The 24390-nt window shown below is 39.6% G+C and overlaps 2 protein-coding genes across 4 annotated transcripts; both read right to left on the reverse strand.

Moving 5' to 3' along the window:
• Nucleotides 1-938: 938 nt before the first annotated feature.
• Nucleotides 939-3360, reverse strand: LOC135609867 (probable polyamine transporter At1g31830). The gene is made up of 2 exons (XM_065103606.1): nucleotides 3227-3360; nucleotides 939-2473 (listed from the first exon to the last, which is right to left on the reverse strand). Exon 2 carries the CDS (start codon nucleotides 2429-2431, stop codon nucleotides 1007-1009), a length of 1425 nt encoding a protein of 474 aa, XP_064959678.1. The 5' UTR covers nucleotides 2432-2473; nucleotides 3227-3360; the 3' UTR covers nucleotides 939-1006.
• Nucleotides 3361-6854: 3494 nt separating this feature from the next.
• On the reverse strand, nucleotides 6855-17318 carry LOC135609865 (protein TOPLESS-RELATED PROTEIN 2-like). 3 transcript variants are annotated; one of them, XM_065103603.1, is made up of 27 exons: nucleotides 17222-17318; nucleotides 17009-17117; nucleotides 16503-16763; nucleotides 16234-16413; nucleotides 16050-16163; nucleotides 15813-15971; nucleotides 15448-15628; nucleotides 15240-15366; nucleotides 15046-15155; nucleotides 14793-14928; nucleotides 14591-14700; nucleotides 14409-14478; nucleotides 14222-14295; nucleotides 14062-14157; nucleotides 13884-13979; nucleotides 13590-13717; nucleotides 12984-13218; nucleotides 12723-12896; nucleotides 11322-11429; nucleotides 11095-11244; nucleotides 10044-10154; nucleotides 9785-9964; nucleotides 9549-9677; nucleotides 9030-9125; nucleotides 8596-8781; nucleotides 8027-8199; nucleotides 6855-7468 (listed from the first exon to the last, which is right to left on the reverse strand). In XM_065103603.1, the coding sequence occupies exons 3-27, from the start codon at nucleotides 16580-16582 to the stop codon at nucleotides 7255-7257; spliced, it is 3417 nt and encodes a 1138-aa protein (XP_064959675.1). In that variant the 5' UTR covers nucleotides 16583-16763; nucleotides 17009-17117; nucleotides 17222-17318; the 3' UTR covers nucleotides 6855-7254. The 3 variants fall into 3 exon arrangements, with proteins under 3 accessions (XP_064959675.1, XP_064959676.1, XP_064959677.1); XM_065103604.1 differs by having other exon boundaries at nucleotides 16503-16618; nucleotides 16692-16763; nucleotides 17009-17312; XM_065103605.1 differs by having other exon boundaries at nucleotides 15246-15366; nucleotides 17009-17312.
• Nucleotides 17319-24390: the final 7072 nt, after the last annotated feature.

Genomic DNA, 24390 nt, shown 5'->3' on the forward strand with positions numbered 1-24390 from the left:
TACCACCTTGGGTCCACCGACCATTGACCCAAAGCATCGGGTCAATGGTCTGACCATTGGCTATTTAATTATTATTATTTAATTTGATCGATTCTAACCATAACCAAAACGTCCAAGCCTGATTCCAATTTTGTTCCAATCTAACGAACCAATCGATCGAATTAGGCAAGGAAAGAACCAGTCGATCGAATTAGGCAAGGAAAGCAATATCGTACCCGACCATCGGATCTGTGTCGGACCGGTATTGTCGGTGCCAACCGTCCTATTTAGGTACTAATGTACTAAAACTAGTATGACAAAGGGCGGAAGGAGGATAAGTCACATAGGAGAAGAGACAGACGGTACCGAAAGAGAAGAGGAGAAGAGGCAGACTAGAAGTTCGAACTTGCATAGTATGGACTACATCAAAAGCCATAGAAGTTCGAACTTGCATAAAAATACCTAATAGCCTAGAGACCAAGGTGCCATCAGAACTCTTGGATCAAACAAACAAGAGCCTCTTGATGTTGCAATGTCTTCCATCAGTCAGTGAAACAGCCGAAACTTAGCTACTTACATCCCAAAACATACATACAGAGGCCAAAAGCATCAGCTGTTGTGATGACAAAAGAATCATTCAGTTGTACATGACTGCTTCTGCTAAACTAAGTATGTGTATTCACAATTTAACCAATACAGCGGAAAAAGGCTGCATATCACTGTCGTATGCAAAGGACGCTGCATATTATTGTCGTACGCAAAAGGATTGCTGACTAACTTAGACAAGATCATTGCATTACAGGAAGTGGCAGAACAAGAGCAGTCTGCATGGTTATGTTCTCGACACACAAATTTTTAAGATGTTTTCTTTGAGATAAAATCTTACAGAGACGGAAAAACTAGAGTAACTTTGGCAGCAAGATGCAAAGAGAAGTTTGCTTGCATGCACAATTGAGCACTGCTGCAACATCAATCTCATTACAGTACATAAAAGTTCAGGGTAACATACTTGTGTGATGGTACTGACCTAATCGATCAAGGAGGACTCCACAGTATTTTCACGCTGGGCTTCCCTAAAATCAGGGAGGTCAGAGTTCACAGAGAACTTCAACAACCTTTTCTTCTCCACATGTTTGAGACAAGGCTGCAGGATGAACCCAATAAGCATAGCTGTAACACTTACAACCATGACCTTCAATGTGGCAAGCGCCAGAACCACACATATCAAGATAGTAGGGGGGATAATCATCAGAATGCAACCAGCAGTCCCTAAAGGAATTTTGTAAGGCCGAGGAGCATTCGGGTAGATCAGTCGTAACTTTATGAAGGCCACAAACTCCAAAATCATTCCAAAACAGTACAGGAAATTCTCAGCAGCGACAATCTCTTGAAAACTCATCCAAGACAGCAAAAGAACGCCAGAAGCAGAGAACAGTATCCCCACGAGAGGAGTCCCATAGCGGGATCTCTTGCCAAAGAACTCTGGAAGCATACCCCTTTCTGCCATTCCAAGAAGTTGATAAGAATCACTGCTCATTTCAGCAACAAACATGCCCATGTTGGATAGAGCTGAAGCCCCTTGCACCCACCATCTCAACCACACCCCAGCAAGAATTTTGGCCACATCGGAAAAGTAACCATCCGTCCATCGCTCCCTATCAAGTGGGATGGCTCCTGTCCCTGCTAGAAGAGGATATAAATAGCCAAAAACAACTAAGATAAGTGCATAAAACAGAGCCTTCGGGAGGGTGCTCTTAGGGTTATCCACCTCTCCTGCCAAAGTACTGATTGAGTCCCAATAATTAAGATTCCAAAAAAGCGTATTCAAGTACAAATTCCAGTTGACCTTGTTTATGTCAACCACCAACCACCTTGATGGTCTGAGTTTCGGAATCGCCACCAACCCCATCAAAATAAAAGGAGCAATTGAAAAGATCCCAAGAAACACAGCCATCCAGCCAACTATGGTCAATCCTCTATAGTTCATGTAAGTCAGTGCAACTGTAAGTATCAACACTGCCAAAGTCCTCAGCAGCCCACCTCCCAAAGCTGGAACACCAGACTTCAAATAGTCTAAGAAAAGAACTGGATACAGAGCATTGTCAATGACACCACTAAGCCATTTCATCCAACCTTGCTGGAAACCCCAGAAAGGGCCCAAAGCTGAAGAGACCCACACAACATAACCTCCATTTTCGGGGAACATGGTACCCATCTCAGCAGTGATCAGTGCTTCAGGAATGCTCCATATGAAGGGAAAGATCAGGAAGCCAAGTATAGCCAGAAGAGGGCCAGCAGCCTGAACACTGTCCTCTATCCCAAAGGGGCCACCAGATACCTCATAGAATATAAGGAAGACAAGGGGGATGACCGAGACCTTCCGAATATTGTCTAATTTGGGGGGAGCTCTCTCATCGACGAAATTGTTCCCTGGATTGTGATACTCCCCCATGTGAAGAGAAATAGGTCCAATGCTTGCAGTGCTCCTCAATCACTGCAAAAATGAATAAGAGTTGTCTTATTTGTTCAAACAAATTGCAGGTTGACACTTCAGGCAGCATAAAAATTTCTGTCTCTAAATTTACAGCAAGATTTCAACTTTACTAAAAGAAAACATATACAATTGCTTCTGTAATACGAGAACTGATAATTTCTGATGTCAGGGATAGAAAATTTTCGCTTTTGGATTATTGAGTTTTCTTCCATCATCCTGATATTAAGATTTGGAATAAAGTAAATGCGAAATTTTTCATGGTCATTAAGCATAATAAGTACTCATCTCATCGATGTTAACTTGAGAACAGTGGAATCGGATTCCAAACAATTGGGAAAAATTCCCGTCTCAATTCACTGGAGGCTACACTGCCACAGTAAACAACCAAAGGCATATATAAAAGATTGAAGTCTAAATTACCAGTTCCAGATAGTCAGGAGATCACCACTAAGGGAAATCGAAGAAGATAATTTACGTGAGCAACCAATATAAGCTACACCCGATAAAAAAAAACACTTTTTTTTCCCAAAGAAACGATTTTGCGATCGAAATCAACGTCAGTAACCTAACAAAATCCAAAGGAGGAACAAACGAATAAGAAACTCTACCACGAGGGCGAAAGAATCCAATTGTCAAACTGAGATCAACACAAAGGGCCACCAATGCAAACAATCTAGCGATCCCAAACAAAGCAGATCAAGGACAGTCAAATATAGCAAATTAAGGTAATTAAAGAGTCGAATTTGAACTCACCACCCACAGGGAAGGCCTTCGTTGGGATTCAATCACTCGATCATCAACTCCCCTACGCTGCCAGATAGAGCGATCGAGTTGCCGACTCCGAGGGGGAAAAGGGGGCAGAGAACAAGCTGGAGATGCAAACAAAGAAGAAGAATGGAGTCACCGAGACGTCACTGACCCAACGTATGTTACGTGCGGGACCCACCAATAACCACCCAGTTGGACACCAACGAGGGAGGAGTCTCCGTCTGGGATCGCTTTCTGGGTTTCTCCGAAATGGGTGAGAACAGGCCGCGGGCTACACCCGCGAATCGTCACCGTTCATTGTTGAACGGACGGGCTACAGAGAAGCAAGTTATGCGAGGCGGCGAAGTTGGGGGACGGGAATCTGTGCGATCTCGGATCAGTCACGAATCTCCAGGTAGCATAGGTGATGACATCCTGTCAATTTCAATACATTAGCTAAACAATTTATGATGCCTAAATTATCATTAAGGATTCTTTTAATGTTAATAAGATTGTAAAAGCATCATCTTCATTTGGGGTAATTATAGATTCTCAGTCGTAAGTTACCTTTAGCATTTTGATATGTATACTTTAAAAAATTATATTAACATCTCTTTAATTACGAAAATCAAACATTCTATTTATCATAACATAATTAATTTTACTAATAAAAATATAATTTTAATATTCTAATTGATGGTGATGGACGACAACACAACTAATGGCTGTATAGGTAGCTATTGTGGATAAGGAAAGAGACGGTGAAAGGCGAGAGCCACTCTCCATGCATTGACGCCGACACAAATGTCTAAGCGGCAAAAGGATTACGAATGAGGCAACGAGTCTTCCCAAGGCCATATGCGACCACCTGCAGTCAATCCAAGAGCTATGTATGGAGCTGGAGGGGGAGAGGAGCATGATGACGTTAGCCACGATGGAGGTCATGTCGATGATCCTCCAACTCCAATGCAAGAAGTTTGAGGTCCAAATGGAGGTGCACTAGTTCAATTGCTTCATTGAGGAGAAGACAAGGTATAACTAGCAAGAGATCCCCACCCTCGAGGACCTCCTCTTGAAGTATGACGAGACCATTATCTTCCGCTTCTATGAGATCAAAACCTACCGCCACCGCCTCTTTAGCTCCGACATTGATGTTTCTGATGCCCCTGCATCCGAGCTAGAGTCTCCAAATAAGGCCACTACTACTGATTTCCAATTCAACTTCTCATGTTGACCATCACCAATTTTCGAATTGGGCGTCGATAGTGGTAGCCTCATTTGGAGACTCTGGCTTGGATGTAGGGGCATCGAAAACACCAATATCAGAGTTGAAGAGGCGATGGCGGTAGGTTTCAACATCATAGAAGAGGGGGATAATGGTCTCGTTATACTTCAGGAGGAGATCTTCGAGGGTGGCGATCTCTTGCTAGTCACACGTCATCTTCTCCTCGATGAAGCACTTGAACTGCCACACCTCCATATAGACCTTAGTTTTCTTGCGATGGAGTTGGAGGATCATCGACATGGCCTCCATCTTGGTTGACGTCGTCATGCTCCTCTCCACCTCCAGCTCCGTACACAACTTCTGGATCGATTATAAGTGGTCACAAACGACCTTGGGGAAAGTCATTGCCTCGTTTGTGATTTTTTTATCACTTAACAATTGTGTAAGCATTGACGCATAGAGACCGTCTCTCACCTCTCCCTTTCTCTCTTTTCATCCACAATAGTCATATACGATCCTCAACGATGTCGTCATCTATCACCACTAACGTCGTCCGTCGCTACTAACTAAAACGTTAAAATTATATTTTTTATAATTTATTTTTTTATTTTTATTGATAAAATTACTTGTATTAAGATAAATAAATTTAGATATTTTATTTAATTTTTTTTAAAAAAATATAAATAGATTTATATATTTTATTTAATTTTGTAAAATATAAGGATCGGAATGCTATAAATAACTCGAGGGGAAATGTAATTAACCATCTCCTTAACCTGCACAACAGCACGACAAAATTCGCACGTTGTCGACCATCCATCAAGTGATCTGGACCATTGAAATTAGGGTTTTAGTTTCCGGTGGCCTTATTCCATTTCGTGTTGAACTCGTTCGAGAACCCTTCAAGCGACCGGCACAAAACCCTGCTTGAACCCACTGCGACGGAGCCGAGGGTGAAGGGACATCGAATTACGGTGAGATCTGCCGGTCTGTGCGCGACGCGTCGTCTTTTGTTCTATCCTAAAACCATTTCGGGTTTCGTTCGATTCAGAAGTCATCGATTCGATGTTGGCTTTCTTTTAATTGCTACGTGATATTGTCTATTATAGCGGTGGAAACTTGAATCTGTCTTATTCTAGTTAGTCAGTTATATATCTTGTGAAAATGTTTGGAACTCGAAATCCAGTTGAAAGTTTTTTGGATTAATTTGAAGTCTTTTGGATGATTTGGTAGATGATTTCTCAGTGCCATTCGTCAAGATCCTTTTTTTTTTTTATGATGCCATTGAAAGATTATTTTGGAATTTATATTGATGGTTCTCAGAATTAATTGATGGAAGTTGTGAGAACTTTACGTAGGTAGATATGAAGCCAGTAAGACTCGGAGATCAGAATTATGCAGTTGGAAATTTAAATTCATTATTTGTTGGGAATCTATATGAGGATTTTGAGTTAAAAAAAATATTAGATCAGCATTCTATGTTTGCAAGTGGTGCAAATGTTCGGAACCTCCTCTAATTCTATCGATTCTCTTCCTGCTAAATGATGACACTGAGGTCTGGCTTCTGGTATTCCTTGTTTTGGCTGAAGCATCAAGGATTAGGGGTGATAATTTACATGGCCTTACTTTTGGAAGCATAAAGGTTATTATTTGATTGCTCAACTTTCACCTAATTTGCAAAGGAGCAGTCTTACTATGATGCCAAGGTTCACCCTCTATTTGCTGGAAGCCAAATTTTGCCTTAAATTAGGGAACTCAAGTGAAGGTGAATATTAATTTGTGGCAGGCTGGTCTGTCTTAGGAGGAGCTCTGTATCAAAATCTGATTTGAACCTAAGTTTTATGCCTTGCTAATTCGACTTTATTTGCTCACATAATTCAACATTTTATTTTTACCCATAATTGCCAGATATATAGTTTGTCTCCTTGTTGCTTAACTTTCCTAAGATAATCTTGGTCTTTATTCATCTGCTTCTTTTTCAGATTGCCCTTACATTTTAAGGATGTTTGGTTGGAACAGAGTTTTATGGAGACTCATAGTTGTTGGTTTCCTGTTGAGCTGCTGAGCTGAGACTCATAGACTTGTCATAAGATTTGAATAGGTTATTATCACACAGCAATAGTCCCTCATGTAATAGATTCTCTATTCCCAACATTGTTCCACTTAATTTAATGGCATGGATACACTTCACGTCACACAATAAAATTTAAGCCCAGGAAAAGAAATCGCATCTCATCTTAATGTGCTCACATACAAATCTGGAGACCTGTTTCAGGTACCAATTAAGCCAAAATGAGACCATAGTTGAATCAAAGTTTCAGCAACAAAATGGTAAAAAGAAAGGGTCAGCTGCTAATCCCTGTTTAACAAATCATTAGAACGTAAAATAGATGTCACACCAATTCCGCATGAAATTGAAATAAGTCATGCATTATCATTTTGGTGAGAAACTTGTATATGAGAAGAGAAGCCAAGAAATCCATGGTAGGGGCCATAGAATCACTAGTCCAGCATTCGCATTCTCTGACAGTAGCCACTAACTTGAAAAACTCGATCGATCGACAACGTTGACGTTGTAGGGGAATGCCAAAATTAAGCAATACCAAGTTTCAGCATAGGCTATATATATTACATCTCACATCTATCCCCACCCTTTCTAGTACCAAATAGATAAGAGGAGCTTTACAAGAACCACAAGTTACTAGAAACAAAAAGAGAGCACTTGTGACTCTGAGGTGGCTATTATGCTTTCTCCTACCATACCATGTCTTTCAGGTATATAACTATCGTCGTTCTAAAGCGAAGTTAGTCACCTGGGAGGGGGTTCTGATGCCTGACTATTGTTTAAAGCAGGATTGGAGGAGGACGGGAGAGCTCCATTTTCCTGGGGAGGGGCTACACCCCATTTTGAGTCTGGATCAGATGGCTCTACCACATGAACTGCACCGTCATTCATCCCGAGTGCTATCTGATTGGGTTCGGATGGGTGAGCTGCGATCACCATTGGATGAACTGATCCAGGACTGGAAAGATAAAACGAGAAAACATACTTCATCAGGGTGAATACATAATTCTGAGTCTCCTATAAGGCATCAAAGTGAAATTGACCAGCGATTAAGTGCCTTCCAAATTGCTTAACTCGCTGGTCGTTCATGATAATCTAATGTTCTATAAGAAATAAAAATAAAAATATCATTGGCACGCATTTAGAAGGCTGTTTTTAAAAGTTATGGGTTGCATCTTTCTTAATATGACACATTATCCTCTCAATACATAAGATAAACAGATTCGATAGCAACTGATTTAGTCAGAGAAAATGTTGTAGCTTACACAAATCTAAGCAAAAAAAAAAAAAAAAGAATCCAACCTACATAAACAAGAATAGGAAGGCAATGGAACATTTATTCAAAGGAAACATATTTCGATATAATTTAAATCACAAATCCTTTTAGCTATCATGATTAGACCCTAATTACATCATCATTTAGTTATGCAAAAGAAGGTTAGATGACTAATATCTTTGCCATCAGTCATAATTAGATATAGGCTACATCTATGCAGGACTTGTAAAAATTTCATACCTAGCAATGGATGGGCTTATGTAGGCAGTGGATGCAATCCGGCAACGAAGCCTCAGGCTATCTGATTCGAAAACTCCAACAGCACCATCAACAAATCCGGCATAGACCAATAAACCATCACAGGAATACACAGCAGTTGAAATTGGTGCTGGTAGTGCATCTCTCGGTGACCACTGCATGGGGAAAGCGTGATTAGTGCACTGGTAGAAGGTACATCAGAAAGCACATGGAGTAACTCCTGTCTGACAACTAAGGAGATTGAAGAGATCCATCATTTAGCTCTACATGAAGCAACATGTCAAAGACAGAACAATCCTTTGGATCTAGATGTAAGCATCTAAAAAGCCTGACACCCTTCAGTGAGAGAATTCAACAATGCTGTCAATTTCTAAAAATTTCAGATATTAAAAGTTGTGCACTAAACCTAGAAATAGGGTCCGTCAAATTCAAATTAAGTGCCCTACTAAGGAACATGCTTAGACTTGCAACAGTATTCTCTTATTAAAAATCTTCTCATGCACTCTTTTGACAAGTAAAACTGCAACAATAACCAGAGCACAATAACTAACCGAGCGCAAACAGTCAAGCTTGCTGTCATAGATTCCCAGTTGGCTTTCATGGACGACTAAGAGATGTGTCTGATCATTGTGAAATTGAACTTTGGTATCACCAACTAATGGGGATGCACGAGCAGGAGGTGCTTGGATAAATCGTGACTTTTTCTTCTCCCATCCATCAATGCTCCACATGCAGAGCTGCCATTTCAATTCATCAGTTGATAACCTTTTCAAGAGAATATGTTAAAGTTAAAAATATATGCCCCTGAAATACGTGTTCAGACATCTATACATCTCATAAAAGAGGCATAATAAAAACTGATGCTGAAAACATAAGTGAAGTCTAAAATAATTCAATGGTCAAAGAATAGTTATTCCTCCACTATTTGGAGAAAGTACATGCCAAAGCACAATCCTAAAGCATCTATATTATTCATTCTGCAAACCTGAGCATCAGCTCCTGAGGAGACAAGCACATTTAGCGACTGGGAAAATGCAAGGCCAGTAATTTTTTTCTGGTGGCCCTTGAGCTTGGTTTTAACCTGAAATTGCAAGAACATGATTAAGCATAAATAGGCAAACAACAAAGAGAGCAATAAAAATTTAAAATTTCCTCCCATAATCATGAAATGCAAAAATATCCATATCTTATATCGTCACAGTGATCACACTATAATGGATCACTATGATATAAGTGCTTGTAGAGAAGCCAAGTTTTGACTAACTCAGTAATGCACTACAAATGTTTGATTCTGGAGATTTTGGAGTCACAGGTCACAGGTAGGACAGAGGGGATATACAGATACAGTAGGTTTCCAAGAACGAAAACAAGTAACATTATAGGCAAGCTATAGAAACCCAAAAGGGAAGAACCATGAAGAACTAAATCGAGTTGTTCCAATTTCAAAGGCCATTCGGATGTAACATACTTAAAAGAGCATGCATAAAAATATGAGATTGCTCACCTCGTCAACTCGAACATTATATATCTGTATAGTAGTATCTTCCATTCCAATTGCAATGATATTATTGTCTTGAGGATGGAATGCTAGGAAAGTAGCCGCAGGTGGGGGTGGCATGAATGTAGTCATAACCTGTGAAACATTTTTAGTTTGGAAAGATAATATAAAAATGCTTCCTATGCATGTTCACTATTCCAAAGAACAAAACTTGCAACATAGCACTGAAAAATGCCTTGTACCTTAAAAGTCATCATGTTAAATAAAGAGACCTTTCCACCAGATGCAGACATAACATAAGAGTCATTCTTGGACAAAGCAATGCATGCGGTTGCTTCTTCTGGATTGCCGTCACTTGTTTCATTGGTCATAAGAATGCCATTTGATGGTTGCCACAGCTGAGGGGCCACAGATGCAGTTGACTGGAGAATCAACACAAGGAGCAATTAGAAAACAATCCAACGGTGGATGTATTGTTCCGACAAAATAACAATTGCTGACCTTCCCAGATGGATTTCGCTCATTACGTGTCCATTTCCATAGTTTATGAACAGCATTGGAACCAAGTGCCAATATTGCTAGCCCAGAGTTTGTATATAACAACCGAACTACCTGTATATCAAAAGATTATTTTGTCAAAACCAAGGTTCATAATTTCGTACCGTACCGAAGTTTCAAAATAAGCTCAGTACGGTACGGTATAACTATACCAAGCAGTACGTTTCGATATACCGTTCGAGATATATATATATATATATATATATATATATATATATATATATATATATATATATATATATATTTATTTATTTATTTTAACTATGTCGCCTTGATATTTATTTCCTTCTCCCCACACAAAAAAGAAAAGAAAGAGAAAGGCGATGTCGCTCGCGTGGGGAGAAGAAACCGTTTCCTTCTCCCTGCGCGAAAAAAAAATAAAAAAAAGGCAACGTCGCTCGGTTTCTGCCCGCGTGGGGAGAAGAAACCGAGGATTCCTTCTCGCCTCTCCCCCCGCGGATAAGGAGAAGTCGCGAGGCCTCATCGCGCCAGATAAGGAGGCGACATCATCTGCGACGTCCGACGAGGGAGGGCGACGACTGATCGGGATCGTCGAGGGAGAGCAACATCGGATCGGTTTCCTCTTTTCTTCTCTCTCTTCTCTTTTGTCTCTCTTTGCTAATACAACGGTTGATTTAGGGTGATAACAGAGCGGAAACAGTCTCAATCGACGCTACTGCCCGATAGCGAGCGGTCCGCATACCGGTTTGTTGATGGACCGGTACGTACTGCCCGGTACGGACAGTATTATTCGAAATTAAAATCCTTGGTCAAAACATCAACATTGTTATATAACAAGGCTACCAAAATGTACAGGAAAACAAACATAGTTTCCACTAGTAAACATCATTATATCAAGTGAATTTGTTTAACATGTAGCCCATCCATGGATAGATATGTTTCTCATATGTAAAAAACAACATTCATGTATATTGGTCTCCATGCAAGTGTAATTCCTAGAAATTGGTCTCCATTTATGGATTCATAAACATACCTTTGTTGAGTTTGTCACTGTATCTGGCAACCGCAATGTTCTCAGATGAGCAGAATCAACTATGTCAGCTAACTTCCAGCTTTTCATCTTTTCAGCATCTTCTGAAATTTTCGGCTTAATGTCTACGATCCTATTATTATCCATAACAGCCTGCAATTTTTGTTTTAGTTATATCTTAGCACTTGAAAATTTGCTATTGTGACACTTGTAATGTGTTATGAACTTACTAAGTTACTCATTGACACTGCAGGTAGGGCTCGATCAGCTCGTTCAGGGGTAGCTGCTATAGGACTAGAAACATTTGAAACAGTTCCCAGTGCATTGACAATGGGTGGCTGTATGAAGCAGAGAATGAAATCGTAAGAAGATTGAGCATGAATTATCAAATTTTTGAAAGAAAAAGTCTCACAAACATCTTGAATTAACTAAGTCTACGTAATACTCTATCTAGGATTTATAACATAAAGCATTATATCTCATTAATAAAGTTGGACATTTACAAAATTAAAATATTGGCCAACAACCTTTTTAAAATTTAGACAACCTATAATCACAAAATATGTAAATATTTTGTTGCAGGTTCAACTCGAATCAGCCTGAAAGCGTAGAAGACCTCTGGAACAGCAAGCTCAGAATCTAAAAACAAATAAAAAAACATTTCTGGTTGTTTCTCATTGAGGAACAGAATAGCAACAAAAAGATTACAATAAGTTCCGAAAGATGTTACATAAATGTTGATAAGAACCAAATTAAGAATGTCACTGTCAAAAAAAGATGCAAGTCTGCAGAAGGAAATAAAAATATAAATATCTGAAAACAGAGCACTCTGTGTAACAAGCCTGCAGCAAAATTTATACCGAATATTTGTGTATGCAGTAGATTATTAGCCATATCAGGTAAGAGGATGAAAGAAGAAATGGGAGGAAGAGAACAAAGGAAGAGGCAGATATCCCGAACTCGCATACTATCTGATTTTCTAAGAGGCCAATGGATGCCTCTTTTGTAAATACATAATTAACCTAATAATGCCTCTTTTGTAAAAAAAACTAGATCTCTTAGAACTTAAACACTAAAAGAAGACTTGGGATTCAGTTTCTGTAGCATTATCCGAAGTTAAAAAGTCTGTTCAGGACACGATCATGAACCGTTTTAGTAGACAGAGACATGTTCTAACCCAAGCTCAAGCCACCAGAACAACTCCAATGAAACTAATACAAAACTGCACTGATGTAAAAAAAAATTAAGACTAAAATCTGAATCCCAACGTTGAATTTTATTAAGCCTTTCCTCCACGATGTTGACCATTTTGCAAATCAAAGACTAAGATACCAATGTGGCATCAAACAGTTCACTACCTTCTGGACATTGATCACCAATCTTGAGATTCTGCATTGACTATAGATCAGAGGCCTGTGGATGGCAATTTCACAACAAATGTGGTAATTAGGAATGACCCATTTGTGACTTAATAGGCCTACGTGTATTATGTAAATGTCCAACATATACACACCTAGTCTGGTGCATTAACTGACTACAAAATGTTTTTTTATAGAGTTTGGAGATATTCCTTAAGAACTCTTATCAGAGGTAATATTCTCTCCGAAAAATCAGTTGGCATAAAGGATTACCTTTATATTGGCATTAATCTGTTGAGGAGCACCTCGAGAATTTTCAAATGCCCTGCTCTCAAGCATCCTCACCAACCGTTGCCCATCAGCATTAGCTAAGATTTTAATACCATTGTCACTAGTTGTAACTGCAAGCAATGAGCCTTCACGGTTGAATCTCAAGCGAGGACTTGCCTGAAGAAGCGAAGCAAGAAGCTCTATTAAGCTAAAAGTTTCATATGCAGTATAGTCAAAGCAAAATTTGAAAAGACAGTTACTAACAGGCAATCCACCATCTGCATCAGTTGTAGTCAGAACACTGGTGTTGTCCATATCCCAAAATTTAATCATGAATTCATCTCCCGCAGCCAAGAAACGGTTCCTTGTTGTGTCAAATTGGACAACTCCTAATGAACGCTTCCTAAAGCCAGCGTATGTCCTTTTAATAGCTCCCTCAGTTTCATTCCACTCAACCAAGTGTGAGTCACCGTCTTTACTGGTTCCACAAGAAAAAAGCCTACAAGCAGATTAAAGGACAAAATACGAATATTAGAAAGTGACATGTGATCTTATAGAGGTTGCGCATATTATAACAATCCTGAAATTGAATCAATAACATCTAGAAGACTGACAAACATATGCACATGAAAACACAAGGGGAAGAAAAAAACCTACTAGTAACACGAAGAAAGATGCCTATCACACAAATGTTTCAAACTTCCAAGCATCTATGACATAGACATAAATGCATGCCCATGGACACAAAAAAAAAGAAGGCAAAAAATATTGATAACATGAACGAAGGCCATCACATGCAAGCTGAACCTTGTTACACAGCATAGAAATGTTTCAGATAATGCCAACATTAGTTCACTTAACAAAATTTACCTTGTTCCATCTGCACTGTATGCCATTGTTGTGCACCAATGCCCAGGAGCATCATAGTCAACCCTGGATCCCAGACAATCATATAGCCATGCTTTGATTTTCCCATCAATGGCAGTAGAGAAGATAAACTGCATAATGAACATTTATATAAATGATTCTTGAAAGAGTTGCTTGTGATTGACTCTTCCAATACCAGACAATAAAACAATACGGAAAAAAAAACCCAAACCAACATGTCAAGTGATCTAACATAAGTGTTGATGTAACAAAACTAATCTTTAACGGTTGAGATACCTGTATAGACTCTTTAGAGTGTGGGCATACAGAGTATACAGGAGTTTCATGGCCCTCAAATGTGTATTGCATCTGTCCTGTTGTGGCATCCCATACCTGCCATTCACGTCACAAAAATTGAGAATGTGCATCAGTTTTCACAATGCTTTAATAAGTCAGCATATTGTTTGATGCTCACTTTGATTGTCTTGTCATCGCCACATGTGATTATCGACAAACTCTTGGTGGGATGGGAAAAGGCAATGTCATTGACACCACCTACATGTGCATCAATCTATAACAACAAGAAGTTAGACACTAGTACACTGATGCTAATAAATGAACAACTATTGACTTACCTCCATCTGCTGCCTCAATTCTCCATTCAAACTAAAAGCATATGTCTGGACAATATGCTTTGAAAAAGCAACTCCTACAAAAGGTTGTAGAATTTACATTTGTTAAGAATAAAAAACATGCAGCGAAACCCAAATTTGGTGATGCAGCATGACGAATGGAAACAAGATCTTAGCTATGATTTAGTACCAAGAATAGATCCATCAGGACTCCATAAGCATCGATTTACAGATATTGATGCATCTTTCATTAGTGTAGCCTGCAAATTAAACAAACAGGGATTACTTGTAACATTGAACCACAATTCCAAATCATAGTTTTACATTGTTGTAATAAAAAAAGGAAGACAATTTTTTAGCTTGCGGAAGCACCTGCAAGGTCAAACTACAAGTCCCAATTTCCCGAACCTTGAATGTTCTGTGTGCTATCCTCTCGCGAGATGCAACTTCCCATATGCCAATGTCACCAACATTTGTCCCAACTAGGAAGGAAAATTCAAGATAAATATAAGTCAACATTACATACAAAAAAATCAATACTTGTTATACGAAATAAAATGATTCTAGCAGCTACCAAGAATAATTGTTTGATGCATAGGGTGGAAATCCAAGCTCATGACGTTCGAACCCTGACTAAGAGTACGTACAACAGTTTTTGGGATATCATCTTGGGAGTATATGTTGGGTGGATGACTTGAACCGGAGAATACCTATTAAAATCATTTGGTGACTATGGCATAAGAAATCAAATTGATTCAGAAATCAGTACAACCAAGATATAGCTAATAGAGAATCATGAAAGCATTTTTTTCTCGCCTCTTTCATACCTCCTCTGATTGACCCATACGCATTCTCTTTATCAGGTGTTCAGAGTCTGCTGTTTGATAATCCATACCAGGCGCACTTGTAGGAGTCCTTGGGTGCTTCAGAAAAGCAGCTTCAGTAGTACAACAAGGTAGTGAATTAATAACATGTAAATCATGGCCACTAACTGGTATATACATTTGGAGGGAGGTAAAACCTGTACTTGGAGGTTGCACAAGACCAGGAGGGGCTTGTGCCACAGCAGCATGTGGTAATGGTGGGTTAGCATTTGTCATCCACCCCGCGATGGCACCTGCTGGCGGGGAGACAACCGGTTGGAATGGCTGCATTCAGAACAAGTCAATATTAGTTCATGAAAAGAACAACAAAAAGAGACCGACAAAGGTGCTGAATATTCCACTTACACTATGAGCACCCATTGGTGGAAATGCTCCGGGTTTAGGAATTGCCGCAACAAGTGGGCCATTGGTAGGTGGTGGTGCACGAGCTCCATTGGTAGGAGCAGCACAAGAGTGATCGGTGAAAAGTGTTTTAATATCAGGGTTTGGGCGTGGATTCTTGCAAAGTTGATGCTGCCAGTTAAGACTGAACAAGAAAAAAGACGGTTGGTTTGAATTAAGACCTTGACCACAACAACAGTTGCAAGATGCAAAAAAGAGATTTGATGAGAATCATGCACAGAGTTCCTATCATGTTTCCAGATGAATGATGCACATCTCTACTTTAACAGCTCAGAAACGGTAACAATAATATAAGAAAAATTGCATACCTTTGGTTGATTAGTGTCCGCAACCGAGAAGCTTTAAATGGTGGAAATGTCAATTTATCACGAAACAAAGGATTAGCTTCAATAAGCTTCTTAAGCTCCATGAGCATTATATTTCTGGCTGATTTAGTATCCCCATACTTAGAGAGCTGCTCATTTTGTCTGCATTTTTTTTTATGTAACATAAATTAGAATGCCCAGTTATAAAAACCATCACCATTAAATTCCACACTAGCTTACCTAAAATTCTCCAGGGTAAGCAACTGGGTGATCTCCTTGAACAGTTCCTCATTGAAAGAGGCAAAAACTTTGAGATCCTTGACGAGTATCTCAACAGCCTTTGCCCTATCATGCCTGAATACAGACACAAAAAACAATTAAAAAAAGTGAGAAATAAGCTTTAAATGAAAAACCAAAATCCCACCTATCAAGTGCTTCAAGGTACTTCTGCTTCCTAATCTCAAAGAAGATTTTCATCGAATAGCGATTATCTTCAACCTTGGTGAAACCACCAAGATATCGTTCCACTTCATCCCATTCCCCTCCTTGAACCAGATCTTCAAAATGTTTCATATTGAAGTAAAAGCCTGACTCTTGCTCCAACCTATTATTCACCCAGCTGGTTAATTAAACGGCACAAAAAAATATATATAGCCTAAATGACGCAGCTCAACAAAAGATAAGACGACTTACTTATGAACGGCTTCCTTGAACTTTTCCTCATCCAGGAACTGCAGTATCAGGAAAACCAACTCCCTGCTCAAGGAAGACATAGTTCCCGGAACCCCTAATCGCTCCAGCGCAAAGATCTAAAATCCAAACAAGTTAGACTGGTCTCTGATCAGATAAACACCCTTTTATCTGGCAAGAAATCTTTTCCACCTAAAGCCTTCAGAAAAATGTTTCTTCTTCTCCTACCACCACTGCAGATCTAATTCGGCCACAAGTCTTCCGCTGAAACAACACGAATAAATTCCTCAAAATGCGTACAAATCAAAACTTTCTCCGGTTACAACGTCGGTATCACTGGGATGAACAGATCTGAGACGCTCAACCACCAAAATCAACCACAGACATATCTAAATCTAAAAGCACAACAAAACCAGGCTCGCCATAAAAACCATCACAGAAGAGTAATCCACTTATAATCCAACCTAACTTGGAAAATCCACCATGAACACAGCAGAACAGGAGGATACCCTTATAGGACCGCCATCAAGGCCGAGAAAGAACGTCGCTCGAGCGATCCAGCGCTGATCCGAACCGAGACGAGCTCCCTTTGCTAATCCCCACCAATCAACCCTCGATCTGGAGTTCGATTACTCGGGAACTCAGTCAAAATAGAAATTTCCAAAAATAAAACGCAGTCCAGATCGACGCCTCGTCTCGATCTTTAGGGTTTGGAGGCTCACCTCCCCACCCTCCTTCCGTTCCTCCTCTATTTCTCCCGTCTCTTCTCCCCTCTCAAGCCGCCGTGTCTTCTCTTCTCTTCTCCTCTCTCGCTATCTCTTTCTCGCCTTTTATAAGCCGTAGTCTTCGATCCGCTCACCTCCGCTTTTATACTGGCCAAAGCCTGGCGATTAGGTCGCTCCCAGAATGGCAATCCATCCCTCAACTTCGATTCAAATTACCTCCATGCCACCCAAACGTCACGTCATCTGACTATCGTACGGTTATCATAAGGATATTATCGTAAAATGCGACCTTCAGGGACATAGTTGTTATTTTATCCGAGGGTTAAAGGGCATCAGGGATGATTCCGTCATTTTGACCACTCTCCGCGTTGTCATGCCACGTCATCCCTGCTCGGACTTATTAATCCGCCCTTTTAGTCAAATTTCTCCCGAAGTTTGTGTACTAATTTTGGCACGCGATACTCTCACTCCCATATTTTTCCATTGAGCTCAGCCTTATTTCTCCCCTTTAATTAGGCGATAGGGAGTTGTTGTAACAAAGGTGGGTGCGCGTAGCACGTCGCTTTCCGTTACAGGATATAAGCCGACACACTTATCCGACTGATAAGCTCATCGGCGTATCTGACAAGTGCTGTCCTCTTCCAATTTGGAGCAGGCGGTGGGAATGAAGGCGAACGCCAGATCAACCCCGAAACGGACAACTGCCAGTCTCCGCTAGTAGTGTCCACACACGCGTCCGTCTTCTCTGTTTCTTTTTGGCCAGGCTTCACGTGATGCTGCATCTCGCACCAGCGAAAGAGCGGGGGAGCCAAGGGATTCCCTCGGCTCCTTTGCTTCCCAAAACAGGCACACTTCTCCGGCGTCACACGGCTCTCCAACCCGCCCCGCAACTCGAGCACTCCGCGGGACCGACAGCGCGTGCGAGGAGACGTAAGGAACCGCTTTGCGGGCCCCATCGAGGCCTGCTGTCCCTTGCGAAAAAAAGCAGGTGTGTCAAATCGACGGCAATTAAATTATTCCTCGATGGACATAAAAGGTGGACCGGGATTTATCACGCACGGAGACCGGAATCCATCGCGGCCGTCCGTACTGCGGGCCCGCCCAGTCACATGCCTCGGGACCGGCGGTGCACACACCTAACCGTGTCCCTCGTGCCGGCGCACCATTATTTTGCGGTGGGGCCCCCCGATTAGCGGCCACCATGTGCGTCGGTACGACCAGCGGACGTCTCAGGGACCAATACTTTATCCAGATATTTATTTCTTACCCGCTCCGGTACCTGCCGTGTGACTGGAGCTGCCGGCCGTGGTGCGAAAGGTGCAATTAATTGTGACTCGTAAAAGGGTATGGAAAAAGTACCGGTGCCCTTTAGCTGACACGTACGCTACGGTTCAGCCGGCCACGCGGGAAACTTCCCATCTCCTAAGTTCGTACCCGTCTGACATACCTGAGTAGCCAGTAGCCGGGTCCCGCACGGTCCTTTACGCCGCGACCAAACGAGCGGCAGCGACGGGGGCGGGTGAAGCGGTGAGTTTTTATTAAACACCGGAACAAAGACCAAGTACAACGAAATGCGTGATGGTTAAGGCACCAGTGACACTAATTACTGCGACTACTAGTACTTAATTAATCGATTAAGACGTGCCTAATTGAGACTCGGGCGACCATTGCGGCTTAGGGAGGACGGGGACGTAGGAGTCATTATCGGGAATGTACAGTGGCTAAACGAAAAGAAAAGAACAGCCACGTCAGACAGAACCTTGACGAGATGACTTGTGGTATGGTTGGATTACTCCGAGAATGGTGACGTTAATTATGGCGGGGAAGGACCGATTTCTCGTGATCTCGGACGAGAACTCCGCGATAACACGCGCTTTGGATCGGGGAAGCCCGACACGGAGTTGCTCGTATCGCGCGATACGCTAAAATTATTCTTTCGCCGCTAAATCGGGCGGGTGGGACCCGATGGAGGATAGGGAGGGGGAGTGCAGGGCCCCACGCGAGCGCGTCGATGTGATTGGTGTGTACAGAGCCGGGGCATGGACGGTGGGGGCCGGGGAGCTGCACCTGGGCAGGCTAATGGAAAGGCCCGGGAATCTACCAAAGTCGCCTGCAGCGTGACGACAACATGCAAAAAAGACAAAAAGAAAATTCAAATAATAATGAATGTGCTCAAACATATTATAATTCTTACTTGACCAAAATACTTGGAAAACCCTTACGTATTCGAACTACATGTCGACTTACCAAACCTATATCATCACTTATACTCAACTAGTTGTCATAGATACGGATGGTGACATCTCTGTTGAGATCGTTGCAGGACGAAACAGATGGACTAATTGACAACTTGTGCGTTTCGCCTACCCATCAACGAAAGCTTTCGGATGATAGCTCATGTAATCTAACCTCTACCAATATTTTAGCTGTTGGGACTTGTCTCGATAGAGAAATTAAGGGGCAAATTGATTGATGTTTTAGATGACTGAAGCTGATAACTTTGCACTGTCGTTTCTTTAAACGCTTACATGTCACACATCAATCAAAAGGATATCAAAACGAATGGATCGATTTTTTCCTCTCGACCGACAACGAAATTGAGGTGGGAGTCGTAACATGTTCTTACTCAAACACCGTCAAATCGTTGACTATGTAATGAGAATAAATAATATGTCAGGTGAGTTGATAAATTGTGAGAGACATTGTTACTCACGATGAGAGACTTGTGGATTCTAATAAGCACACGTAGAATTTTTTTTTTTTAAGTATTTACCACTCTAATCTATACACTTTTTTATGTTTTTTATTTAAAAAATTAAATGATTTTTAGAAAAAGATTCCTCAATTTGAGTTTTTTCTCCGAAGGTGTTTATATTTTTAAATTTTCTTATTTTGTGTCTTTTTTTCTATGCTCTTCTTTCTCTTGGGATAGACATTGTCGATCGTTGCCTCCGCCCTATTACGAGGCCTACTGTTTTCGCCCATCTGCTTTGATGTGACCTCCCTCTCTTCCCCTTCCTAAGGCTCCGATAAATCTCCCATATCATCTTTTAAAATAGGTTCAGAATAAAGATATACATTGTGATAGTGTTGCAGTGGATACGATTGATAACACAAACGAAGGTCTTGAGCCACTCGTTCTTGAGAATATCCTTCTCAATAATGATAGAGACAATATAGTAATAGAGTGAAGGCAACAATCGACAATGCATGTAAATGAAAAGATAAAAAAGAGAGAATGAATGAGAAAAAAACTATAGACATCTTCTTAAAAAAAAGCTAAAAAAGGATAATTTTTCAAAAAAAAAATCACTAGATAAAAAATACATAATTTTTTTAAAAAGCAAACTTATATGTATATCTGCATGGAGTAAATGGTTTTTTTGTGTTTGCCAAATTAATTTGAAGTCTTACATTTATTTCCCTATAAAACTAAAAAAAAACCATGGACTTGTCTTCGTGCGTTGACCATCGATAACACGATGATAAAACTCCAATTACCGATACTCTAAAAATATTCTATATTAGTTTTAGGTATTTGAAGTGTAAATAGATGTTGCTCGTAGAGTGATATAACATTTAAAGGGATACATGTATAATATACCAAAATTGTATACATAAATAAAAGGTTTTTCTTAAAATTAAATATCGATCACCAACAAATACTCGTATTATCATGATTTAAATCACTAAAATAATATTTTTTAAATAAAAAATCAGTTCGAAAATTCATCCAATAAAACCGCCAAAAAAAAATACTCTTTACCCTCTGCAGTGTCGTACGTGCGAGAAAGTGATCGATTCACGAATCTGAAACGTGCGAAACACTAAGCTTTGGAATATACAACGGCGGAAAACGACAGAGAGAGTGAGATGGGAGCGCAGCGCACGCAACCCCAAACCATCGCGCGGGGTGGGGTGGTTTCGTTCGTCTCGTCGTTGCGAAACGAAGCGAGACGGAATGCACGCGAGATGTTCGAGCTTTTGCCCGACCGCCGATTCGTGGGTCTAAGCTGACACCGACCGCGGCATCGTCCGCGCCTCCCCTTCCCCTCCCGCGGTCAGGTGCTGTTCTCCTCCATGCCGCGGACCTTTCGGCAGTCTTTTCTTCTTCTTCTTTTCCTGCGCTTTAAGGAAGAATCGAGGGTGGAAAAAGAAGCGGAGAAATCCGAGTCTCATTCCCCACCTCCTGCTGTCTCTCAAAATTTTCAGATGGGGGCGACGACGCGAGATGGACCACTGGTTAGTGTTTCTTGTTAAAATAATATTAAATATCTGTAGCTTTCTTTTTCCTTGTCATGTTCTTATCATTTTATTTTATAAAAAAATCCAAAGTTTTATTTATTTATTTATTTTTATTTTACAAAAAAAAACCCTCATTTTGATTTATTCCCGTAAAATATTTTTCTTTTTTATTATTTTATAATAAGCTCTGTCTTCCTTCGTCACGTCTCCCTCCTATCGTCCTCGGCGACCTTGGCGATGGAGAAGGAGATGGTCTCGATGGAATTTCCCCTCCTCTCCTCTCCTCTATAGCCCCCATACTTATTGGATATAAATATCTTTTAAAATTATCTATATATTTATTATATATTTTTTTAATTTAAGTATTTAATGAAATATTAAAGGTTTTTATTTTAAATGTTTTTTGAAACTCACTACTCACCACAATTAATTAATTAATGATATAACCTGAATTTTTTTGATGAATAATACTAACAGGAGTGACATAAATGTTCGAATAAATAAATGAATAATTATGGTCTAAATATTTGGAGGGATACATATAATATGTTTGGTATGTAAAAGCCTCATTGTATTTACTATTATTTGGACAACGTTATGGCCATGTTGAAGCCACGCAACATGGACAAACAATTCAATCACTTTCAACATCAGTGTTCTGTAAGAAAAGGATGTGATTTCCTTTTCATGCAGGAAGCATGACTTTAGCCTTAGTTCTCACTTTATAGCCAAAACAATTTTGTTTGGGGAGTTTGAAGCAACAGATGTTTCAATCATTATTATGATTGCAACAGATATCTGTCAGTGCTGTATATGATCATAAATTGTTCTTAGTTTTTGTGATTGTTCATCTGCAACCAATGCTACATGTACATATACATATACATATACATATATATTCAACCAATGTGAATATGTTTTGTAGTGTTGATATCAATGTGGAATCTATGAATTTATGACCCATGTGGAATCCATGTCATCATCACCTCATGAATTTGCATGTGTAGTGATAAGCTAATCATAAAGGAAAACTTGCATGTTTATATGTTTGATTTTTTTGTATTTATCCCTTTAAAATTTAAAGTTGATTGTTGTAGAAATGGTTATTTATATGATAAGTTTTAATATGCAATAGTGCCCTTTAAAATTCACTATGTTTCTAAAATCATAATATATTTTATTTTATTTTCTATATTTTTAAACTTAAATAAATAAATCCATCTTATGTGTAGATAAGATTAATAATATGTAAATTGATAGAGTGTAAAAATCTTTTTTCTAGAAGAAAAATTGAATGCCATTTTAGCTTCCCTAATTTGATACATATACATTAAAATTGTTTGCCAAGACATTTTTTATTTTTCTTAAAAACGTGGTAAACAAATTACCACGTGGCCATATATCTTCCTTAAAAAATGGATAACTTTTAGAGTAGGCAATGTTTGCCTTTTATGCAATTGGTAGGCAATGAAGGATAGGACTTTGATTCAAAGATTGGAAAGCAAGTTTCTAATCCTTATCCATAGAAAATTCCCACTTCTCATGTCAACATCAAGCTAGTCCATTAATGTGCATTAGGTAGCATTGCTTCACACAGTGCTACTATACTGACAACAATAACAAAATAATGATGATGATGATGATGATGATAATAATAATAATGATCCAATGTGTGAAATTTTTTTTTTCTGTTATTAAGAAAATAAAATTATAGATCATGTCGCATCTAATTGCTTAGATATTCAAATGATGTTCTTTCTTTTCGCTTGGTTTATCTACCAATAAAACTGCCCGCGACACTAATTATCTCATCTCGTGTATTGTTGTTGTTGTTGTTGTTGTTAGACGCCGCTCATTGATGTTGGAATATGAACATAAAATGAGAGGCGATCAGCAATCAATGTTCGCTAATTTGTTGGTTCTTTCTAAAAAAAAAAACACAAGAGAGGGAAGCATTTTGCTTGTGTGTGTCAAAGATCGACACGTTTTTTTCCTGCTTCATGTCATTATGCAGATATGGATCTTTCTAGTTGACGAGAGAAGATGAAGGTCATGATTTCAATCTTCAGACCGTGTTTGATGAGAGTGAGTGAAAACGTTTAGGGTTGGGATAGGGCTCAAAGAGTGAACTTTTGAATCTATTATCGTGAAAAATTCGTTGTTCTTATATAAGTCATGTCATCATAGTTTGTTTGACGGTGATGGGGTGGTTTTAAAGTCGAGATGAGATAATTAACCCCTTTTGATGCTATTTGTCAAGTTGTTCCACTTAGATCAAACGTGAGCTATAGTTAGCTACGTTAGTCTAGCTCGGACTTGTTGAGGCATCATAGCATATCGTAACCTATTGTTGACTCAAAATGCTCTGAACACTATCGATTTGGGTCGTGTTGATTTCAATCAACACGACCCATATCATTCACCATCACTATCTTTCTAATTATTAGATATCAATTCACCATCACTATCTTTCTAATTATTAGATATCATTTGTCTATATGATTAGAGAGCTCGTGAGGAATTATCCATTTTAAACAAGTCAACATTATGGTAAAGGGTGACACTGGCATTTATCAATGCCTCCTCAATCGACATAGATCTAAACATATATCACTTTATAAATCATTTATCTTTCTCCGATTCGATTCATCGAGATAGTTGATGATTTAAAGAAAAAAACATGCTAATGATTTTACAATGCTCACAACTTTCAACCTTCACATGTTTCCTTGTAATGGTTGCAAAAATAATCTAACAATAAATATTTAAGATAAATTGATCCTAAATACCGATTGATACACACAAGCCCTACGGTCCGACTAAAGACCGATATAAGCAAATACCATATGATACGGATTGATTTTTTTTTATTTTTTAAAATGACACGGATGAAACCAAATATTAATGACCCGATGAGAGAC

The sequence above is a fragment of the Musa acuminata genome, chromosome BXJ2-4, assembly GCF_036884655.1.
Source record: "Musa acuminata AAA Group cultivar baxijiao chromosome BXJ2-4, Cavendish_Baxijiao_AAA, whole genome shotgun sequence".
Lineage (NCBI taxonomy): Eukaryota > Viridiplantae > Streptophyta > Magnoliopsida > Zingiberales > Musaceae > Musa > Musa acuminata.

Excerpts from the sequence above, each read along its gene's own strand:
- LOC135609867 (XM_065103606.1), bottom strand. The coding sequence starts at position 2,431 with ATGGGGGAGTATCACAATCCAGGGAACAATTTCGTCGATGAGAGAGCT.
- LOC135609865 (XM_065103603.1), bottom strand. The coding sequence starts at position 16,582 with ATGTCTTCCTTGAGCAGGGAGTTGGTTTTCCTGATACTGCAGTTCCTG. Across the intron at positions 14,158-14,221 it reads AATTGAGGCAGCAGATGGAG|ATTGATGCACATGTAGGTGG; the intron begins GTAAGTCAATAG and ends TTGTTGTTATAG. Across the intron at positions 8,782-9,029 it reads CCTCAGGAGCTGATGCTCAG|CTCTGCATGTGGAGCATTGA; the intron begins GTTTGCAGAATG and ends TTGAAATGGCAG.